Below are 24382 nucleotides of genomic sequence, written 5' to 3'. Positions count from 1 at the left end.
AAATCTCTTTGGATAATTTTCAAAAGTGACAAAAAAAACAAAAATATCGTAAACTATTGAAAAATTGGCTTTTAAAAAAAATTGCCTAAAAATTCACCAAACGTTCTTACAGAATCCAAAAAACAGCGTGTTAATGGTCCCGGAAAAAGGGTTTCGAAATAATGGGTTTGAAACTGAATTTTTTCTAAGATCCTAAAAATTGACAATTCCATGTGGACGGGCGATTCTGGAAAAATGGTAGGAATTTTCGAAAAAGTGAAATGGAAATGTACAAAAAAATTTTAGGTAATTTTCGAAAGTGGACGAAATAAGTTTGAAAATTTTTTAAGACGGTATTGAAAAATTGAACTTTTGAAAAAGTTATCTAAAAATCCACAAAAACATCTAGGATATGGATATCGAGGTGTTGATTCCGAAAACATAGCGTGTTATGGTGCCGGAGCAAGATTTTCGAAATCTTTGGTCTGAAAGACAATTTTTTTGTATTTCCTAATAATTGCCATATATTAATGACGACTCTGGAGAAATCGTATGAATAATGTTGAAGAAATGAAGCTAAAAATAAACGAAATCTACGAAAAAATCTCTTCTGGTATTTTTTGAAGATGGACAAAAAAAATCAAAATGTTTGTACGTATTGAAAAACTCAGATTTTTAAACAGTTGACTAAAAATCAAATAAAAATTCTGGGACATAAAACCCCTCTTGCTGATTCCAAAAATATAGCGTATTTATAATCCCGGAACAAGAGTTTCGAAATATTCGGTTTGAAAATCAACTTTTTTCAAAAATCCTAAACCTGCCATGTTTCATGTGGATGATTATGGAAAAATGGTAGGAATTTTCGAGGCAATAAAGCCGAAAATAACTTTTGGACGTCGAAATATACAAAAAAAAAAATGGTTTAGGTAATTTTCGAACACGGACGAAATAACATCGAAAATTCTTAAAATATTGAAAAATTGAGCTTTTGAAAAAGCTGCCTAAGAATCCACAACAAATTCTAGGATATGGATTTCGAGGTGCGGAGCAAGATTTTCGAGATATTCGATTTGAAAATATTTTTGTTAACCCTAAACATTGTCATGTTTTAAAGGGGGGTTGACTCACCCCTTAATCTTTTTCATTTACCTTGTATAAGCAAATCGAAAAAATATTAATGGAATAATAAATCACAAGTTTAGACTCAACATAGTTTGCACATTTTAGATATTATTTGGCAATATTTTGAGATGACGTCATCAGTTTTTAGGGATAAATTATGAATAACGATTTACCATGGTTCTGATAACGATTTTTTTTACAAAAATCTGGATGCATAGTGTAAAAACTCAACAATGATTCGTAAATTACAAGTGAATGCGTGTGTTATTTTATAAAATTTAAATAACATTTTCTATTATAAAAATAGGATATGACGTCATATTATTGTTGATGGGGATGATCAGACAAATTTTGGTTAGAATTGTACCATCTACACGGCATTCTTAATATACATACAAAATTTGACAGCAGACGACAGACAAACAGAGGGAACAAGAGACCTATGTTTTCGTATTCTAGGGGTCATGAAACGTCGAGAAAACACCAAAGTGGCGAGTCGTCCGATGGACTCGATTACAAGACTTATTTCGCTTACGCTCGGGAAGTAAATGAAAAGGATCTCCAAGAGTATTTGAAATTACTTCAAAAATAAAACATCAGGTGCCTCTACAAGATTTTTTCGAAATTCTTTGAAATTCTTAAAAAAACAGTAAGAACTTCAAGATCCTTCAATTTTTTTTTTTTCAAAAACGATACAACCGAATTTTTTTAGATTTTTGTCAAAACGAAAACAGAAGGGTTTTCCAAGATTTTGCAAATTCGTTTAAAACAAAGCACCAAAGCCCTCCAAGGTTTATCAAAATCTCTTCCAAAAACTGAACAACAGGTACACTTTGGGTTTTTCAAGATTATTGAAAACAAAACATCAGGGGCCCCATTTTTTATTGTTAAAAAAACACAAGGATCCCTACTGTTATTTCAACTTTTTCAATATGAGAAGTTACCATATTTCGTATTGGCAATTCTAGAAAAACGGTAAGAATTTTCAAAGAAATTAATCCGAAAACAAATTCTGGAAGTCGAAATCTACAGAAAAAAAAACTCTAGATAATTTTTCGAAAGTGAACAAAATAGAAATAAAGCTTAAATTTTCTTTGGGATATTGAAAAATTCAGCTTATGGAAAAATTCAGCTTATGGAAAAATTCATAGCGTGTTTAGGGTCCCAGAGCAAGATTTTTGAAATATTCGGGTTGAAAATATCTTTTTTTTAATCCTAGAAAGTGCCATATGTTAAATTGGCGATTCTTAAGAAATTGTAGGAACTTTTGAAGAAATAAAGCCACTGCTGGATCGAAATCCACAAAAACATATCTTTGGATCATTTTCGAAAGTAGACAAAATATCAAAAATTTCGTGAGGGGCCCATTCCTGAAAAACTGAGCTTTTGAAAAGTTGATTGAAAATCCACAAAAAATTCTAAGATATACATCCCGAGGTGCTGATTCCAAAAATATAGCGTCTTTATGCTCCTGAAGCAAGATTTTCGGAATTTTCGGAGTGAAAATATTTTTTATTTTAACTCTAGAAAGTGTCATATTTTATATGGGGGATTCTTGAGAAATTGTAGGAACTTTTGAAGAAATGAAGCCGAAAATAACTTCTGGAGGCCGAAATCTACATAAACACCACTTTGGATAATTTTCGAAAGTAGCCAAAAAATCAAAAATTTCGTGAGGAGCCCATTTTTGAAAAGCTGAGCTTTTGAAAAGGTTGCCTAAAAATTGACAAAAAATTCTAGGTCTTGACGTATTGATTCTAAAAATATAGCATATCTGTTGTTCCCACAGAAGATTTTTGAAATATTTAGTTCGAAAATAAATTTTTTTAAGATCCTAAAAAAATGCCATATTTCATGTGAGCGCTTCTGGACAAATGGTAGGGATTTTCGAAGAAGCCGAAAATAACTTCTGAATGTCGAAATGTACAAAAAATTTCTTTAGCTAATTTTCGAAGATGGACGAAATAAAACCGAAAATTTCATAATAACGGGGAAGTATTGAAAAGGTTGTTTCAAAAACCCCAAAAATATTCTAGGACATGGATCTCGATGTATTCATTTCAGAAATATAGCGTATTTATAGTTCCGGTGCAAGGATTTCGAAATTTAATTTTTCTGGAAAAATTGTAGAAATTTTTGAAGAAATTAAGCTCAAAATAACTTCTAGAGCTCGAAATCTACAAACAAATATCTTTGAGTACTTTTTGAAGTTGGCAAAAAAAATTAAAATTTCCTACGTAGGTATTGGAAAGCTGAGCTTTTGAAAAAATTGACTAAAAAGCCATCAAAATTTTAGGATTTTTATCCTAAAATTGACGTGCTGATTCCAAAAATAAAGCACAGTTATGATCCCGGAACAAGAATTCCGAAATATTCGGTTTGATGGTAATTTTTTTTAATACTAAAAAATTCCCATATTTCATAAAGGTGATTCTGTAGAAATTGTATGAATTTGAAAATAACTTCTGGAGGTCCAAATTTAGAGAAAAACCTCTTTGAGTAATGTTCATAGGTGGACAAAAAAAAATAAAAAAAATCGTAAGTGCAGAGGGAGTATTGAAAAATTGAGGTTTTGAAAAAGTTGCCCAAAAATCTAAAGGAATTGCACTTTACACATATATACTCATTTACTCGGTCGATAAACAATGTGGGCAAACTCCGGTGAAAACAGTGACCTATTTGTTATACACAATGTGATTAGATATTTTGAAGTGCTTCGTAATTTTTTCTTTTCTCATAAGCCAATAATTATAATAAAATTCTGTTCGATTTTTTTTTCGATTAATTAACTATACATCTAAATATCTGAAATCGTAACAAATTACAGTCTTTTTGCTATTATTTATATTAGCACATTATTTATATTTAGAAACGTAATTTTTTAATTTTTTAAATTACAGAACCTCGGTCGAAGCTTGGCAGTCGCCAAACGCTGATCAGTGCCGTAGTCGTTCCCATATGTTATGAATTGGGTTGTCTCCAAGAAAATGAAACTAGATATGTTTTTTTTCTTGTTTTTATAAAGAATTTGAATTGTAAACTGTAGTGTGTAGCGTGTTTCATTAAAAAAATGCTTTAGTGCACAACCGTAGAACACATAGGTACTTGAAAATAATTATAAGTAGTCTTTTGGAACATTCTGTATAATTGTTCTAAAATTCTATTCTTTTGTTTAATTAGTTTAAATAATATTGGAGTAGTAACATTGTGACAACGCCAACAAATCAACAGAATTGTTGTCATCAAAGATAGTACTGAACTTTTGAAAAAGTTGCCTAAAAATCCACAAAAAAAGATATAGATCTCGAGGTGCTGATTTAAAAAATATAGCGAAGGTGCACAAAATAAAAGTGAGCGTTGAAAAATATACCTACACATTTAAGGTAGAAAATAAAAGGGGTTTAATAAACCACAAGTACAGAAAATTATTGAATTTATTCCATAGGTATAGTGAACCAAGAACTATAAGGTTATATGGCCATCATAAAATTAGTTGACCGCAAATAAATACCCCCTTTGTGTGGTTCGCACTAAGCTTACCGGTTGGCAATAAATCATCTTCTAAACATTTCTTGCTCATATTTAACAGGGCCGGCTTTCAAAGCGAGTGGTTATTTCCGAACCCTCAGCGGCTGCAGGTAGTAAAGAAATAGTGGAGTGGTCGATTTTCATATTTAGTGAAAGCCGCCCCTGAACGAAACCACAAGAGCCGGTCGAGCTGCAGTGGACACGTTATTTACGACCCTAAAACCTTTTCTATTGTAAACAACTTAACTTCGACACAATGGGATGATTTTATGATGGCCATATAACCTTATAACTCTTGGTTCACTATACTTTCCAACTGAATAGACATCGAGAACAAACTTCCAAGCTTGTACAAGTAGTGATTGTTCCAATCGCTGTCTAATTGTAGATAGAATCAAAAAAATATTGGTAGATATAGTAGAGGGTACAAAAAGCGTGACAAAAATGTATAAGCGACACTTTAAAAAAGATCAACGCACTCTATTTCCGACAACTTAATAATCGTAAGACCACAAAACGCTTCAAAAACAAAACCACTTCTCCCCGACTCACATGTCAATTATTCCCCTTTTCGCCTAATTCACTCCGCTATATAGGTGTTCGCAAACCTTTCACGCCGACAAAAACCCGTCCATTTTTGCGCTCGCCAACCGCACGCCGTCAAAAAACCCCTATTAATCTTCCACTTGTTTTCGTACGTTTTCGATTATGTTTTTTCTCGTTCCGATTTTTCCTTCCCAAACCACATCTCAATAAATTACGCCCGAAATACCTGCACGTACCGACATTCTATTCAAATAAATTAGCGCAAAAACAGGAGTCGCGCCCGTTTTTCGGCAAAACTTAAAAACAAACAAGGAAACGCGCCGGCAAAAATACAAGGTCGCCGCTCCTAATTGCGACGCGTTTTCGCAAAATTTTATTAATCGCTCCGAAACTCATAAACTTTTCACGCATCAAATCCGGGCCATTATCAAACCCCTTGCAATTCTTCTTTCATTACGTTTTATACACAGTGTCGAATTTAGCCAATCTGTGGTACACACCATTACCCTCATCATCTCGTCAGCCTGAAAATTTAATGTTTTCCTGGCACACGCAATTGCGCTAATGTGGCGGCGGCGTTTCCCGATTTCGTTTTTAAAAATTGGGGGTGGAGGGGGCGGGGAGCTGGGCTTAAGTTGGGTTTTAATTTAGTAAAAATCGAATGAGGCAAAATGATAAATATACGACCGACAAAATATTATTTAAGTATTATTTATTTCCTGAAAACTAGTTGTCACACATGACAAATTTCATTAATTTACTCATAAGTTTTAAGTTGAATCAAAGAACTTCAAAAATTTGAGAGTGGATTTTTCTGTTTTTGAGAGACTTCAAAAGAACCTTGGAGCACTTTGGTGTTTTGTTCTTGAAGAAATTTAAAAAACTCTGAAGACTTCTTGAAAATATCTGAAAAAAATTTGAAATCTCCAGTATCTTTTTTTCAGAATTTAAAAATATGTTTTGGAATTTCGGGTATTTTATTTTTGAAAAAAATGTTGAGAGCCTTTGATGTTTTTGAAAGAGGTTAAAAGAATCTTGGGGCCTTTCGTGTTTTATTTTTGCAGGAATTTCAAAGAATTCGGATCTTTTTATGTTGAAAAAACCTGAAAAAATGTTGGGATCCGAACTGTCTTTTTTAAAGAATTTAAAAGTAGACTGGGGTCTCTGGTGTTAAAAAATGTTCCAAACTGAATATTTCGAAAATTTTGTCTCGGGGCAATAAAAACACTACATTTTTGGAATCAGTACGTCGAAATCTATATCCGGGATTTTTTTGTGGATTTTTATGCAACTTTTTACAAATATCAATTTTTCAGAAATTATTTTCCTACCATTTTTCTAAAATTGCCAATAAATCCGAAATATGGTGTTTTTTCATACTGAAAAAAATTAAATATTAGAAACCTTCGTGTCATCTTTTTAAACAGTGAAATACTGGGATCTCTGGTGTTTTGTCATTAAAAAAGGGTAAAAGAATCTTGGGGGTCCTTTATGGTTTGGTTTTGAAAAAATTCAAAACTATCTTAGGAGTGTGAAGAAACGAAAAAACAAGCCAAAGGGCATTTGTCGTTTAGTTTTAAGAGAGATTTGAAAAACCTTTGAGGGTGTTTTCATTTAGAAAAAAAAAAATTAAAAAAGAATCTTGGGAGACTGGTATTTTGTTTTTGAAAAAAATTGAAAGAATTTTGAAGTCCCTAGTATTCCTAGAATTTTAAAAAATCTTGGGAGTTTCTGGTGTTTTATTATAGTTGAATAAATTGGAAAAAAATTGTAGAGCTTTGTTTTATTTTTGAAATAGAGCAAAAGAAACTTGCAGCCTTTGGTCTTTTAGCTTTAAAAAATATGAAAGTATCTGAAAGACACTTGCTCTTTTCAGTTGAACAAAAGTCTGAAAAGATTTTGGAATCCGTGCTGTATTTTTTTAACAATTTAAAAATCCTTCGAGGTATCCGGGACGTTATTTTTGAAAGAATTCGACAAAAACTTGTAAAGCTCTGGTATTTTTATTTTTGAGAGAATTTAAAAGAACCTTAGAGCTCGTTAGTGTTTTGTTTTTGAAGGAATTTAAAAGAATCTTGAAAACTTTTCATTTTGAAAATATCTGAAAAAAATTTGAGATCCCTACTGTCTATTTTTAAGAATTTAAAAATACGTTGGGATTTCCGGTATTTTATTTTTGAGAACACTCTTGTGAGCTTTTGATGTTTTTAGAACGAATTAGAAGGAATATTGGGGTCTATAGTGTCTTTTTGAAACAATTTTGGGGTTTCTTGTGTGTTGTTTTTGGAAGAAGTTAACAGAATCTTGGAGGCCTTTCGTGTTTTATTTTTGAAATAATGTCAAAGAATTCAAAGATCTTTTCATTTTGAAAAAAACCTGAAAAAATATTTGGATTCCCCCTGTCCTCTTTAATGAATTTAAAAGCAGGCTCAGGTCTCTGGTGTTAAAAATATTTCTCAAACCCAATATTTAAAAAACCTTGTTCCGGAGCCATATTCAGCACGTCTAGATCTATATCCGGGAATTTTTTGTGGATTTTTGGCAACTTTTCCAAAGATGAATTTTTCAATACACGAAAGAAAGTAAAAAAATCTTGGGGGCGTTTTATGTTTTGCTTTTTAAGGAATTTAAAACAATGTTAGGACTGTGAAAAAACGAAAAAACAAGTCCAAGGGCAAAAGAGATTTGAAAAAGACTTTTAAAAAAATTTTGGGGTACTTTCTAATTTGTGTCTCTTTTAAGACTACAAAAAAATCTTCGGAGACTGGAGTTTTGTTTTTGAAAAATATTTAAAAAATTTTGAAGTTCCAAGTATTCCTAGAATTTCAAAAATCTTGGAGCTCCTGGTATTTTGGTTTTGAACAAATTGGAAAAAATGTTGTAGTCTTGTTTTATTTTTGAAAGAGATTAAAACAAACTTGCAGCCTTTAGTCTTTTAGTTTTGAAGGAATTTGGAAGTATCTGAAAGACCCTTGCTCTTTTCATTTGGAGAAAAGTGCAAACAGATTTTTTTCTTTTTTTTTTTTAATAATTTAAAGATATTTTGAGGTATCCGGGGTCTGCTTTTTGAAAGATTGTACAAAATCTTGTAGAGTCCTGCTGATTTGTTTCTGAAGGAGGTTAAAGAACCTTGGGGGCTTTTGGTGTTTTATTTTTTAATTAATTTGAAAGACTATTGAAGACCCTTATTGGTTCTACAAAATCTTGTAACGCCCTGGTATTTTATTTTTGAGAGAGTTAAAAGTTAGTGTTTTGTTTTTGAAGGACTTTAAAAGAATCTTGAAAACTTTTCATTTTGAAAATATCTGAAAAAAATGTAAGATCCCTACTGTCTTCATTTCAGAATTTAAAAATACATTGGCATTTCCGGCATTTTATTTTTGAAAAAAATCTTGAGAGCTTTTGATTTTTTTTAGAACGAATTTGAAGGAATACTGGGATCCTTAGTATCTTTTTGAAACAATTTTGAGGCTCCTAGTGTGTTGTTTTTAGAAGAGCTTGACAGAATCTTGGAGACCTTTCGTGTTTTATTTTTGAAATAATGTCAAAGAATTCACAGATCTTTTCATTTTAAAAAAACCGGAAAAAATATTTAAATTCCTTCTGTCCTTTTTTTAAGAAGTTAAAAGTAGACTGAGGTCTCTAGTGTTAAAAATATTTTTTTGCAAACCCAATATTTAAAAAATCTTGTCTTGTAGCCGTAATCAGCACGTCGAGATCTATATCAGGGAATTTTTTGTGGATTTTTTTCAACTTTTCCAAAGATCAATTTTTCAATACACAAAAGAAAGTAAAAAATCTTGGGAGCCTCTTATGTTTTGCTTTTTAAGGAATTTAAAACAATCTTAGGACTGTGAAAAAACAAAAAAACAAGTCCAAGGGCATCTGCCGTTTAATTTTAAAAGAGATTTGAAAAATCTTTGGGAGGCTTTTAAAAAAATTTTGAGGTACCTTCTAATTTGTGTCTTTTTTAAAAGACTACAAAAAAATCTTCGGAGACTGAAGTTTTGTTTTTGAAAAATATTTAAAAAATTTTGAAATTCCTAGTATTCCTAGAATTTCAAAAATCTTGGAGCTCCTGGTATTTTGGTTTTGAACAAATTGGAAAAAATTTTGTAGTCTTGTTTTATTTTTGAAAGAGATTAAAACAAACTTGCAGCCTTTAGTCTTTTAGTTTTGAAGGAATTTGGAAGTATCTGAAAGACCCTTGCTCTTTTCATTTGGAGAAAAGCGCAAAAATATTTTTTTTCTTTTTTTTTAATAATTTAAAAATACTTTGGGTATCCTGGGTCTTGTTCTTGACAGATTTCACAAAATCTTGTAAAGTTCTGCTGTTTTATTTCTGAAGAAGGTTAAAGAACTTGGAGGCTTCTGGTGTTTTATTTTTGAAAGGACTTGAAAAAACTTTGGAGACTTATTTTGAAAAAATCTGAAGTAATGTTGGGATCTCTAATGTTTGGTTTATTTTCTTTGTTGATTTTGCGCTGGAATCTGTGGTGTTTTGTTTTTGAAAGAATTGGACAAAATCTTGTAAAGCTCTGGTACTTTATTTTTGAGAGAGTTAAAAGTTAGTGTTTTGTTTTTGAAGGACTTTAAAAGAATCTTGAAAACTTTTGATTTTGAAAATATCTGAAAAAAAATGTAAGATCCCTACTGTCTTCATTTCAGAATTTAAAAATACGTTGGGATTTCCGGCATTTTATTTTTGAAAAAAATCTTGAGAGCTTTTGATTTTTTTTAGAACGAATTTGAGGGAACATTGGGATCCTTAGTGTCTTTTTGAAACAATGTTGAGGCTCCTAGTGTGTTGTTTTTAAAAAAATTTGACAGAATCTTGGAGGCCTTTCGTGTTTTATTTTTGAAATAATGTCAAAGAATTCACAGATCTTCTCATTTTGAAAAAACCTGAAAAAATATTTAAATTCTTTCTGTCCTTTTTTTAAGAAGTTTAAAGTAGGCTGATGTCTCTAGTGTTAAAAATATTTTTTTTGCAAACCCAATATTTAAAAAATCTTGTCCCGGAGCCATAATCAGCACGTCGAGATCTATATCTGGGAATTTTTTGTGGATTTTTGTCAAATTTCCAAAGATCAATACACCAAAAAGAGTAAAAAAATCTTGGGGGCCTCTTATGTTTTGCTTTTTAAGGAATTTCAAACAATCTTAGGACTGTAAAAAAACGAAAAAACAAGTCAAAGGGCAACTGCCGTTTAGTTTTAAAAGAGATTTGAAAAAGCTTTGGAGGGCTTTTAAAAATTTTTTGAGGTTCTTTCTATTTTGAGTCTTTTTTAAAAGAATACAAAAAAATCTTTGGAGACTGAAGTTTTGTTTTTGAAAAATATTAAAAAAAATTTGAAGTTCCTAGTATTCCTAGGATTTCAAAAAATCTTGGAGCTCTTGGTATTTTGGTTTTAAACAAAGTGGAAAAAATTTTGTAGAGCCTTGTTTTATTTTTGAAAGAGATTAAACGAAACTTGTAGCCTTTAGTCTTTTGAAAGTATCTGAACGACTCTTGCTCTTTTCATTTGGAGAAAAGTCTGAAAAGATTTTTTTTCTCTTTTTTTTAATAATTTAAAAATACTTAAATGTATCCAGGGTCTTGTTTTTGAAAGATTTCACAAAATCTTGTAGAATCCTACTCTTAAATTTCTGAAGGAGGTTAAAGAACCTCGGGGGCTTTTGGTGTTTTATTTTAGAACGAATTTGAAAGACAAAGGGCCCCTTGTAAAGATAATAAAATTATTATTAAAGTCTGTCTTTTTTAAGAGATTCAAACAACCATGGAGAACTTTGGTGTTTTGTGTTCAAAGAATTTGAAAAATCTCGAGGTACCCCGTGAATCTTTAGAGAATCTAGTGTTTTGTTTTTGAAAAAAATTGAAAGAATCTTGAAGTCTCTAGTGTTTCGAAAACTTCAAGGAATTTTGGGGCTTGGATGTTTTGTTTTTGAAGGAGGGTAAAGAATCTTGGAGACTCTTGGTCTTTTTATTTTGAAAAAGTCTGAAAAAATGTTGGGATCCTTACAACTTTTTTTTAAAGTTAAACGTTGGGGTCTCTGAAGTTGTGTTTTTGGAAGAATCTTGGGAGTCCCTGGTATTTTATTTTAGGACGAATTTGAAAGACAAAGGGTCCCTTGTAAAGATAATAAAGTTATTATTAAAGTCTGTCTTTTTTAAGAGATTAAAACAAACTTGGAGAACTTTGGTGTTTTGTTTTCAAAGAATTTGGAAAATCTCGAGCTACCCCGTGAATCTTTAGAGAATCAAGTGTTTTGTTTTTGAAAAAAATTGAAAGAATCTTGAAGTCTCTAGTGTTTCGAAAACTTCAAGAAATTTTGGGGCTTGGAGCTCTTGATGTTTTGTTTTTGAAGGAGGGTAAAGAATCTTGGAGACTCTTGGTCTTTTTATTTTGAAAAAAAAAAATTGAAAAAATGTTGGGCTCCTACAACTTTTTTTTGTGAAGTTAAACGTTGGCGTCTCTGATGTTGTGTTTTTGGAAGAATCTTGGGAGTCCCTGGTGTTTTATTTTAGAACGAATTTGAAAGAGAAAGGGTCCCTTGTAAAGATAATAAAGTTATTATTAAAGTCTGTCTTTTTTAAGAGATTAAAACAAACTTGGAGAACTTTGGTGTTTTGTTTTCAAAGAATTTGGAAAATCTCGAGCTACCCCGTGAATCTTTAGAGAATCAAGTGTTTTGTTTTTGAAAAAAATTGAAAGAATCTTGAAGTCTCTAGTGTTTCGAAAACTTCAAGGAATTTTGGGGCTTGGAGCTCTTGATGTTTTGTTTTTGAAGGAGGGTAAATAATCTTGGAGACTCTTGGTCTTTTTATTTTGAAAAGAAATCTGAAAAAATGTTGGGATCCCTACGACTTTTTTTTGTGAAGTTAAACGTTGGGATCTCTGATGTTGTGTTTCTGGAAAAATCTTGGGAGTCCCTGGTGTTTTATTTTAGAACGAATTTGAAAGACAAAGGGTCCCTTGTAAAGATAATAAAGTTATTATTAAAGTCTGTCTTTTTTAAGAGATTAAAACAAACTTGGAGAACTTTGGTGTTTTGTTTTTAAAGAATTTGAAAAATCTCAAGGTACCCCGTGAATCTTTAGAGAAGCTAGTGTTTTGTTTTTGAAAAAAATTGAAAGAATCTTGAAGTCTCTAGTGTTTCGAAAACTTCAAGGAATTTTGGGGCTTGGATGTTTTGTTTTTGAAGGAGGGTAAAGAATCTTGGAGACTCTTGGTATTTTTATTTTGAAAAAAAATCTGAAAAAATGTTGGGATCCCTACAACTTTTTTTGTGAAGTTAAACGTTGGGATCTCTGATGTTGTGTTTTTTGAAGAATCTTGGGAGTCCCTGGTGGTTTATTTTAGAACGAATTTGAAAGACAAAGGGTCCCTTATAAAGATAATAAAGTTATGTATTATTAAAGTCTGTCTTTTTTAAGCGATTAAAACAACCTTGGAGAACTTTGGTGTTTTGTTTTCAAAGAATTTGAAAAATCTCGAGGTACCCTGTGAATCTTTAGAGAAGCTAGTGTTTTGTTTTTGAAAAAAATTGAAAGAATCTTGAAGTCTCTAGTGTTTCGAAAACTTCAAAAGAAATTTTGGGGCTTAGAGCTCTTGATGTTTTGTTTTTGAAGGAGGGTAAAGAATCTTGGAGACTTTTGGTCTTTTTATTTTGAAAAGAAATCTGAAAAAATGTTGGGATCCCTACGACTTTTTTTGTGAAGTTAAACGTTGGGGTCTCTGATGTTGTGTTTTTGGAAAAATCTTGGGAGTCCCTGGTGTTTTATTTTAGAACGAATTTGAAAAACAAAGGGTCCCTTATAAAGATAATAAAGTTATTATTAAAGTATGTCTTTTTTAAGAGGTTAAAACAACCTTGGAGAACTGTGGTGTTTTGTTTTCAAAGAATTTGAAAAATCTCGAGGTACCCCGTGAATCTTTAGAGAAGCTAGTGTTTTGTTTTTGAAAAAAATTGAAAGAATCTTGAAGTCTCTAGTGTTTCGAAAACTTCAAGGAATTTTGGGGCTTGGATGTTTTGTTTTTGAAGGAGGGTAAAGAATCTTGGAGACTCTTGGTCTTTTTATTTTGAAAAAAAATCTGAAAAAATGTTGGGATCCCTACAACTTTTTTTGTGAAGTTAAACGTTGGGGTCTCTGATGTTGTGTTTTTTGAAGAATCTTGGGAGTCCCTGGTGTTTTATTTTAGAACGAATTTGTAAGACAAAGGGTCCCTTGTAAAGATAATAAAGTTATTATTAAAGTCTGTCTTTTTTAAGAGATTAAAACAACCTTGGAGAACTTTGGTGTTTTGTTTTCAAAGAATTTGAAAAATCTCGAGGCACCCCGTGAATCTTTAGAGAATCTAGTGTTTTGTTTTTGAAAAAAAATTGAAAGAATCTTGAAGTCCCTAGTGTTTCGAAGAAAACTTCAAGGAATTTTTGGGGCTTGGAGCTCTTGATGTTTTGTTTTTGAAGGAGAGTAAAGAATCTTGGAAATTCCTAGTCTTTTTATTTTGAAAAAAAATCTGAAAAAATGTTGGGATCCCTACAACTTTTTTTTGTGAAGTTAAACGTTGGGGTCTCTGATGTGTTTTTAAAAGAATTCGAAAAAAATCTTCTGGAACCCTATTGTTTTATTTTTGAAGGAGATCGAAAGAACCTTGGAGGGGTGTGGTGTTTTATTTTTGAAGAAATTTGAAAAAATCTGAAGACCTTTGCTGTTTTCATTTTGAAAAAAATCCGAAAAATGTTGTCTTTTTCTAGCATTTAAAAGTACGTTGGGCCCTCTAGTGTTTTGTTTTTGAAAAAATCTTGAGAGTTCCTGGTGTTTTATTCTAAAACGAATTTGAAAACATCTTGAAGTTCTTCCTAGTGTTTTGTTTAGGAAAAAAATTAATAGCAAAATAAATCTTGACAATCGTCAGTGTTTTCTTTTAGAACTAATTTTATTAGTATTAATATTATTATATTATGTAATAGGATTATATTAGGTATACACTAATATAGTTAACATCGTGTGTTTACACTAATGATTTATTAAAGCACGTATTTTTAACCTTGCGTGTTCAGATTTTTGGAAAATAGAAAGTACTAAACCAATTTAGTACGAAAAAGACGGAAGGAAACAAGAAAGGAAGCGAAAAAAGAAGAAGAAAAACGAAAAAGTTTTTGAAGCAGAGAGGAATAGAATGTTCAAAAGACAAAAAACGTCTCATAAAAATTACAAAAGTTGTAACAAAAATGATGTGACTTTTTTTAATATAAATATATTTCTGATAATATTACAAAGATGTTTATCAATATATTCTTAGAATCCTTCTGCCCCAATTGATACAATAAAAAATAAAGAACAACGTTTGGAAATACAAAGAAAAATCTGAAAACTGAAAAAAGAATGAAACCGAAAACAACGTGACGTCTAAAATAAATACATTTTGTTATAACTGTGCTAAATATAGGGCGACTTTTAAAATTTCTGCTCTGAAATGATCAGTATTTATCAGAAGAGTTTTTCACTACATTTGTTTATTTAAACGAGGCTCTTATTTTCTGAATTGTAGTGTATCTATATGTAAAAATACGCCCATTTAGTATTTAGTGTATTTCAGATACGTGAAAACTTCTGAGTAACACAACTTTTCAACTTTTTATCTTTAAAGTAAACGCTGTTTGCAACGTTGTGATTTAATTAAACAGAAATATTAGAAGGTGTTTAGACACAAAAATGCTAAAAACTTGTAAATTTGACTAAGCTAATTACTATCGGTATCAGATACTCTGAAAATATTCAAATAAAGCTACAACAATCGCATTCAAGTGGAAAATACACCTTAGTATTTGAACTAAAAACCCGACATCGTCCGAGAACACCTAGTTTCCCCAAACAAAAGCAAAAATTCTCTTTTCTCGCCTCTACTTCGAAATCCGCCTCGATTTCACGTCTCCTGGTCCACCTCCGATGTCACAATTCCACCTTTGTTGGCCGACACATCCATTACTCCTCGCCGCATTCTTTCCCGCTCCGCGACCTTCTCTCTTAATAAATCCCGAAAACACTTCTGTACCATAATTATAAGAATAATCATCGATAAATCATCAGGAAGCCCCGCAACTCACAAGAAATCATAAATAAGGCATAGCGCGGCGTTATTTATACCTGCGGTCATTAAGCACGCTGTCCGCACTAATGACACTTTATAAGAGCGTCCTAACACCATCTAACCCAAAACAGGACCCGAATGGACAATAACCTCGCAGGGGACTGGTCTGCACACCGTCTGTCAAATTTATGTCTCCTAATCCGAATTTATGGCACCACCCCTGCTACGCGACCTTGCAGCGGTTTATGGCGGTTTGGCAGCGACGGTAAATTAACTTTCGAAAATCGAGAAAATGGTACGACGGTAGGTACTGACCCTCGCCTGGAACTTCAAGTACATAATGGTATATAATCAACGCGGTTTAATAGTGTCCCGGCGTTTACGAATTATCGAAATTAGGGGGTTGGGATGGGAGATTCACAGATGTTAAATGTTATGGGTTGATTTTATTTTATTGTTGTTATTATTATTATTATTATTATTTTATTGTGACTGTGGCTACTCGGGATAGATATCTACTCGATAAGAGGATTTTTTTAAATGCAGGTTTGTCAGTAAAATAGCGTGTAATTTATTTAATAGCAATGACACTATGCAGAGTTGTGTTTTTTGTTGTGGGTTCGTTTTTTGCTACTGTTTTTTTTGCTTTGTGGGAACTCTCGTGTCATTGTTAAAACTATTAATTATGATGCTGTTACCATCGACAACTGGCACGACAGAATTGTGTTTCATTTTTGTCAAAATGATACCTAAAAAATTTGTTTGGGTGTAGGTCGAGCTCCAAAAAAGATTAAATTTGGTGTAGGGGGTGAATTTTTTAAATTCGTCTGCATAGTAAAAGAAAAAGAGAGCAGATGTCAAAAACAAATGATAAACAGAATAATAAAGAAACTAAAATATTAAACAAAAAAAATAAAGATGGTGTAATTTTCTAAAAAACCCAACGAAATCAGGTCAGAAGTAACTTCTGCGATCCGAAATCTAGAATGGATTTAGATAAAATTTGGAAATCGTCGAAAATGGGTCGAAATTTGCATATTGTATATTATAGTAGAAATTTTCATTTTTGAAAAAGTCTAAAAATTTTTTAAAAATTCATGGTAATAAACCCCGACGTCCTGATTCCAAAAATATAACGTGTTTAAGGTCACAGACTAATATTTTCGAAATATTCGGCGTGAAACTCGATTTTTTTTTTGAAATTTTAAAAAATTCCAATATTTCAATGGGAGATTTTGAAAAAACTTCTCCGACACGAACTCTACAAGAAAATGTGTTTAGTTAAATTTCGAAAATCGTCGAAAGAGGGTCGATATTTGCATAAAGAAGGTATACACAGCGGAAAATTTGATTTCCCTTTCAGATTTTTGGGAAATTTGCTAATCCGAACGTAACTTTTCCCCAATTAATTCGGATTGTCGAGGTTATATTGTAATTATACTGCATTCAAATTTTGGTCTAAATTAGGTGTTAATTGACACTAATTACGTTTATTTTAGGTACATAGCTAAAGACTTTTTTCAAAAATTCTGGAACTTTCGAATTTATGTTTTTAAACATCTCACTAAAGAGTTTGTTTGATATAATATATTATACAACGAACCATGAAATTGTAGTAATTTAAATTTAATTACAATTAATTACTACATAATTAGCTGATAATTAGGGTTACTACACTTACGCATCAATTATGGTACTGTTGATTGTGGTCAGTTTGATTAATTATCGTTAATAACACTTAATTGTAATTAAACACTAATTAAAGAAACGTATCATCTTTATTTTTAAGAGTTTATTAAGCGCTCTCTTTAATTACATATAATTATTTCCAATACTAGTAATTTTATGGTAGTTTATTTAAAAGAAGAAATATTTTTCAAAATCACAAGTACCTAAATGGTGTAAATTTGAACTTACTGTTAATAATTAATTACAATTTAGTTCTTAATTAGTACCGTTAATTATGCGCAACTAGAAGTAAAACTAAATGAACCATTCATGTTATCACTAATTAGCTCAAAAAACTACTCCAAATTATAATTCAATAAACTATTATATACTGTAATGATAATTTAATTGAATTCCAATTAATTACTATGTAATAAATTAAGTTTTAGGCTTATTTAATTTAAATTGTACTATTCGTAACTGCGGTTAATTTCATTAATTATTGTTATTTGCCCTTAATTACAACTCATTACTAATTAAAGGAGTAGCTCATATTTATTATGAAGAGGTGCTTAAGCATCTCCGTAAATTATATATAATTAATTGGAACGCCAGTAGTTTATTGGTAAGTGTCTGCTGAAGAAAAAATAAGATACTAAATTAGACTTCCCAAATTAATTATCTTGCTAAACAGATTTTTTTCTCTTTGCAAATAATGTGCTCTGTTGTACAACTAGTATGAAATAATACAAATTTGAACTTAATTATAATTAATTATAGTTTACTTCCTAGTTAATTCCGTCAATTATGCGTAATTAGATTAAAAACTAATATATCCATTTAAATAAAAAGAAATTATAGCCAAATGAATAAACTAATTGTGATTAATTTCAATTGATTAATTAATGTTAATTCCTCTTAATTTCGAATCAGCTCTAATTAACGGAACAGCTCATGTTTATCATGAAAAGCTTAGCCATTTTGTTAAATTACATATAAATATTTCTAATGCTAGTAGCTTTTGGTAGTTTTTAGTTAAAAAAAAAATTTCGAAATGACAATTATATTGCTAAATAGAATTTTTTTCTTTGGAAATGATATATTGCACAACTAGCATGAATTTGTAAGAATTTGAACTTAATTACAGTCAATTACAATTTTGTCCTTAGGTAATTTTGTTAATTACGAGTAATTAGTTTTAAAAATTAAACGAATAAATGCTAACAGTAAGGGTTTTTAATTATCTGCTTAAAGAAAAAAAAAGGTATCTCAACTCAAAGCCACATCAATAAATTGTTACACTGTAATGATAACTTACATTTAATTCCAATTAATTACTAAGCAAGTAACTGATAATTAGTCTGATTATGTTTTCTTAGGGTTAATTGTGTTGTTCTTGATTCTGGTTAGTTAATTTGAGTTAATAATTTTAATTACACTTAATTAACAGCTGATCACTATCAGCATCAAATGATACGAATTTGAAATGAATTATAATTAAATACAATTTACTTCGTTACAATTGATGGTAAGTAAGTACGCTTAACTAGAATTAAAACTAATCATAACTAACACTTTTTTAATAAAGAATCTACAAGTGTTCAAAAGTAAAGAAAAGAAATAAAGTATTCGAAAATATATCCAAGTCATTAATTGTTATATTGTAATGATAACTTACATTTAATTCCAATTAATTATTACGTAAGTAACTGATAATTAGTCTGATTATGTTTTCTTAAGTTTGATTGTGTTGTTCTTGATTCTGGTTAACTTCATTCAATAATTTTAATTACACTTAATTAACAGCTGATTACTAACAGCATCAAATGATACGAATTTGAATTGAATTATAATTAAATACAATTTACTTCGTTACAATTGATGGTAAGTAAGTACGCTTAACTAGAATTAAAAACTAATCATAACTAACACTTTTTTAATAAATAATCTACAAGTGTTCAAACGTAAAGAAAAGAAATAAAGTATTCGAAAATATATCTAAGTCATTAATTGTTATACTGTAACAATTTAAATTACAATTACAATTAATGTAAAGAATAGAAGTTGAACATTTATGAATTTAGTGCTTTATTAAAACAAGGACATGTTTCGAGAAAATTCTGTTTTCATCTTCAGTTTATTAAATCAAATAAAATTAAGCTTCAACAGAAAAACCTGTTCTGTTATTGAAATTACAAGTGACAATGAACACTATTGCTTTTTTACATTAATTTTTAACCCCCACTTAAAGATATCCAATCCATTAACAATTTTGTTAATTATAATTAATTACTACTTAATTTACTGATAATTGGCATTGTTCACGTATCCAAGTTTAATTTTGTTAATTTTAATTGTGATTAATTTGATTTGATTAATTAATGTTAATTCCACTTAATTACGAATCAGCAATAATTAAAGGAATAGCTCGTGTTTATCGTGAAGAATTACTTAAATATTTTATTAAATTTTTTACAAACAATTCGAATTCTAGTAGTTTTTTGGTAGTTTATTGTTTAAGGAAAAAATAAGGTACCAAAAATTTTTCTAAATTACAATTAATTTTGCTAAACAGATATGTTTCTTTCGAAATAATGTGGTCTACACACAATCAGTATGAAATTATTCGAATTTGAACTTAATTATACTTAATTACAATTTATTTCTTTATAAAATTGCGATAAGTATATCCTTGTGACTAAGATTTTTTTAATAAATAATAATTTACGAGTGTCCAAAATTTTGCAATATATCTACTTAAAGAGAAGAAAATAAAGTATTGGAAATAGAGTAAAGCATTAATTATTATTACACTGTAACAATTTAAATTTAATTTCAATTAATTACTACGTAATTTACTGATAATTAGCTTATTGCTCGTACTTAAGTCTAAGTGTGTTATTCTTTTTTGTGGTTAATTTGACTTCATTAACGTTAATTGCATTTAATTACAATTCAGCACTAATTAAAGAAACATCTCGTATTTACCGTAATTAGCTGCTTAAGAATTTATTTAAATTAATTGATTTATATATAAATAATTTCAATGCTAATAGTTTTAATTATTGTTAATTAATTTATTGTTGATGAAAAAAGATCTCAAAACAAATTTTCGAATCACAATCATCTTGCTAAACAGATTTTTGCACAACCCAACCACTGCCAAATATAAATACGAATTTGAAGCTAATTATAATTAATTACAATTTAGTTATTTACATAATTGCCGACAAGTACGCTTAAATATAATTAAGTATCCAAAATTTTTCTATTTATCCACTTAGAGAAATTATAAATTATGTGCGAGTCACTAAATTGCTCCATTGTGGCACTAATTTAAAATTTATTTCAGCTAATGGCAAATAATTAGCGATTAATCACCCTTAACTTAACTTTAGTTACAATTTTTCAACAAATCACTAGTTGTTAATTGTGGTTAATGTAGTTAATAAAGTTCAGTTATAATTAGTAATTAAAGAAAAAACCATTGTTTACCTGTGTGAATTTTTAATTTTTTAAAAATTGCCAATGTATTTGTTCAAATAAATAATTAAATAAGTAAACAAAACGACTAATTTTTTGCTAATCATATTCTTCTTACTAAGTAGATTTTTTACAAATTAATGGCCAAATAATTAGCTGTTAGCTGGCATTAATTAAGCTTCTATAAGATTAGTTGATATTAATTCCATCTAAGATAACTAAATTGTAATAATTTAATTGTGAATTATGATTAATTTGATTAACAAGAATCTGTTTCACCTACTTGTAATTATTGTAATCTATAAATATTTCTAATGTAACTTTTGATCAAGGCTCCACTTTGAGTAGGACCAAAGAACCTATAAATTTCCAATTTAATTAGTTTATTTATTTGTTTTTTATTTTATTATAGAAGTAGGAAGGAAGAGGAATATGTTTAAGCCGAGATACTCCGTCAGCATCTTGTTTTACCTTATGAATAACTGTCTAATTAACAAACTTTAATTACTTCATGTTTCATGCCTTAATTAATAACTTAATTGACTTGATGGGTTAATTATCACATGATAAATAGATTAATTTTTGTGATGTATTTTAATTAATTACTAAATAAATTAGTTTCAACCTGTCACTTTAATCTACGAAATGAGAAACGTAAACGACAGTTTAATAACAATCAATGTTTTTCGGGTTCCAACCGTGTCATTTTCGTTGTCGACAAATTCCTGAAGATGTCCTTTAGGGAAATAGACGAAAAGTCGAAACTCTTTCCAAAAGATTGGTAAAATTTTATTTGAAAAACAGATTAACGTCAACAAACCTTTTCCTTAACACTATCACACAACAAAACCTACTCTACATCATCAGCTGATATTTCTGGTACTTCCTCCTTTTCCCTCTTCGTCAACAACCCACTCAACTCATCCAAATACGGCACATTCCTCAAATCCCCCACCGCCACCATGCTCACCGCTCCCTCCTTCGCCTTCTTCAAAATCTTATTCGCATCATCCACACTAACCGCCTCCGCCACCTCCAAAATATCCTCCAACTTCCCACCCAAATTCCCAAACACCGTCTTCCTAATGAAATCAAAAACAAAATTCGAACTCTCGAAACTCGAAGCTAAATCAAGCATCTTTTCGTTCTTCATCTTCGCGAAATTCTTTTCGTCGATGGTGTCAGCGGCAATAGCAGCGACCGCTGCTTCCGCAATTTGTCCAGCAGCTTCAGCCGGAGCGGAAACCACAACACCGATTATCCCTTGGTCACTGTAGTACTCGCTGAAGGGAAAAAGCTGGAAGGGAGCCCCAATACCGGCTGTGGCTTTCCCCAGGAGGCTGCTTCTGGAGACGCCTCGGAAGACGCGGCTGCTTCCGAAGAGGACGTTTTTGACGATGCAGGCGGCGATATTAGTTTTCGGGTCGGCAGACGAAGGACCTGGGATGGCAATTCCAACCAAAGCTCGATTGCCTCTTTCGTCGATACGGATTTCTCCTCCTTTGAAGGGAGACGGGGGTGGGGCGCCTCCTGCGCCCTTGGGGATTTGGAGGGTCGAAGCGTACTTGACCAACGCGTCGTGTTCGACCCCCAAAGCTACCACGGCGGCTCTTCCAGAGGTGAAATATTTGGAAGTGTAAGCCTCCATGTCGTCTACGGAAATTTTCCCCACGTTGTGGCAAGGTATATACAAAGAATTGCCCAACCCTCCTTTACGAAAGGCCGCTTTGTGCAACCACTCTATCACTCTTTCTCTTGGTGGTAAGGTAGCGAGGTGTGCGTCAAGACAGTGGGCGTTGTCCCTCACTTCGTAGTCTCTAAAAGCTTGCATAGTAGCCACTTCCGTCAAAAACGGTAACGTCTTCTCAATTGCTTTTCTAGTTCCTTGGAGGGTGTAAGCCACGATTTCTCTCGTCGTGGTGCAGCTCAAATTTGCACCACTTTGCATGACGTTGCTTCGAATAGCAAATTGAGTCGCGTTTCTGGTGGAGAGAAGAGTGCAGTTGCTGAGGGTGTGGGTGAGGCCGTAGATGTCTGGGGTTTCGTAGCGAGCACCAGCTCTATGGAGACGATTTAGTAAGTTGTTAACAAGGAGGAGCTACTTACTTGTAAACTATCGATATTCTGGATATTATTGATCCGTTTTCGCCTGAGGCTACGATGAGGTTGTTGGGTAAGGTGGTGGTTTCGATCTCGTAGTCGGTGGTTCCTCCGAGGGGGACTGCGGTGCAGTCTGTGGAGAAGAAACGGAATCTTGGAGGTCGAAGAAGACGCATTTTTGGTTTAAGAGATTGCATTTTTGGTTGACGCGTTTGAACTGTCAGGTTTTGACGTTTGAGGGTTTGTGGTGGCTTGATTTTTGGAACAATCTGGATGGCGTTGAAATTAACGTTTCCCTCAACCAAAAAAAAGTAAAAGAAATAAGAAAAATCTCACAAGACGAAAGGAGCAGAGGAAAAGCGGTACAAGTTGACAGGTAGGTACTGTATTCTCAAATTTTCGAGAACTTGAAGTGCACTTTTTTTATTTCATCAGTAAAATAAATTGCTTCACTATTTTTTTCTTGAGTCGCCCTGTATAACTAATTCTAAATTAAAACTACTGTCTTCAAAATTTAGAAACTTTTTATAAGAATTCAAATTATGGTGTTACACATCGATAGAATATGGAGTTCAAAATTTGTATGATTATAAACTCTCGGGCTTGATCTTTATAAAATACAATACGTTCAATATTTATGAAGCATGACGCCAGAATTTATAAAGAATAGCATTCAAAATTTATAAAGTACGACGGCTGTCGTTCAGAATGTACAGTCGCGGCCATAGAAAAGTGGACCACATACACAAAATTGTACTTGTGTAACTTTTATTAAAATATCATAATATCAGTTCAAATAAACGCCCCAGACTTGAAAAAAAGGACAATGCCTTTGTGATTATTATTACATATTTGTCAAATAAAACATTAATTGAACCCTAAATTTTTCAAAAATTTTGAAGTGTGTGCTGCAGTTTTCTGTGGCCGCGGTTGTACAAACTACGGGGTTTGTTTTTTATTTCCCGTTTCCGTCTGTCTGTCTGTCTGTCTGTCTGGTGTCTGTATCCATTTTGATTAGACACGTAATCTTCGAAACTGCTGAACCGACTATTGTCAAATTTTGTAAGTCTATTATTTTATGACTGATTTTGATACTTTTGACATTTTTGACAATTATTTTTCAACCATTTTCGAAAATTAGCTAGATATTTGCTTCCAAAGAAATAGAGGGCGGGTGGGCGGGGCCAGTACTTGATAAGATAAGACTGTATTTGCCAAATGACATATCTTCCAAGAAAATTGAGGGGTGGTGGGCGGGGCTAGCATTATAAGATATGACTGACTTTGACAATTTTTATATTTTTCACCATTTTTCAACCATTTTCTAAAAGTAGGTAGCTACACATTTTCCCCAAACACCCACCCACCCTACCTTCATTTCAGTCATTAATTTTATCCGTTCTGAATGAAATGAATGAGCTTATACTAAGCAGAAATAAAATTAGTCGTTAGAATGGAAAGACTGGGGGTGGGCGGGGCTAGTACTTGCTAAGACAAAGCTGATTTTGCCAAATGTCATGCCCTTCCAGGAAATAGAGGGCGGGTGGGCGGGGCTAGCATTTCATAAAATATGACTAAGTTTGACACTTTTGACATTTTTGACCATTTTTCAACCATTTTCGAAAATTAGCCTAATATCTTCTTGTAGCTTTCGCCATCCCGAAGTCAATTTCGCTTTAGTTTCTTCTAAATGTTCTGCCGTTCGTCCAAAATCGCCAATTGAAATGTATACATTTTTACAATTCCAGTGGGCTTTTTTTTTACTTTTTTCGCATCATAGATTATTTTAGTTTCCACTCCCACTCCATAGGAGAACATAATAAGCCCCGCCCACCCGCCCGGCCTTCATTTCAGTG

The 24382-nt window shown here is 31.6% G+C and overlaps 2 protein-coding genes across 4 annotated transcripts in view; one reads left to right on the top strand and one right to left on the bottom strand.

Annotated features, from left to right (window-relative positions):
• The window catches only part of LOC135131081 (uncharacterized), a 782641-nt gene that overhangs the window by 513957 nt on the left and 244302 nt on the right, over positions 1-24382 (top strand). The window lies entirely within an intron of this gene.
• LOC135131060 (cytochrome b-c1 complex subunit 2, mitochondrial-like) lies at positions 21253-22751 on the bottom strand. The gene is made up of 2 exons (XM_064058584.1): positions 22533-22751; positions 21253-22486 (listed from the first exon to the last, which is right to left on the bottom strand). The coding sequence occupies exons 1-2, from the start codon at positions 22721-22723 to the stop codon at positions 21277-21279; spliced, it is 1401 nt and encodes a 466-aa protein (XP_063914654.1). The 5' UTR covers positions 22724-22751; the 3' UTR covers positions 21253-21276.

This window comes from Zophobas morio, unplaced genomic scaffold (assembly GCF_036711695.1).
Source record: "Zophobas morio isolate AGI-343-1 ecotype UQ-CSIRO unplaced genomic scaffold, CSIRO_AGI_Zmor_V1 ptg000018l, whole genome shotgun sequence".
NCBI lineage: Eukaryota > Metazoa > Arthropoda > Insecta > Coleoptera > Tenebrionidae > Zophobas > Zophobas morio.
Note: the sequence above shows the minus strand (reverse complement) of the source record. Positions and strands in the feature narration are given on the sequence as shown.

What these genes read in the sequence shown, in the direction of transcription:
- LOC135131060 (XM_064058584.1), bottom strand. Translation starts at nt 22,723, where the DNA reads ATGCAATCTCTTAAACCAAAAATGCGTCTTCTTCGACCTCCAAGATTC. An exon ending in AGAATATCGATAGTTTACAA is followed by an intron (nt 22,487 to 22,532) that starts GTAAGTAGCTCC and finishes TCGTCTCCATAG; the next exon opens with AGCTGGTGCTCGCTACGAAA.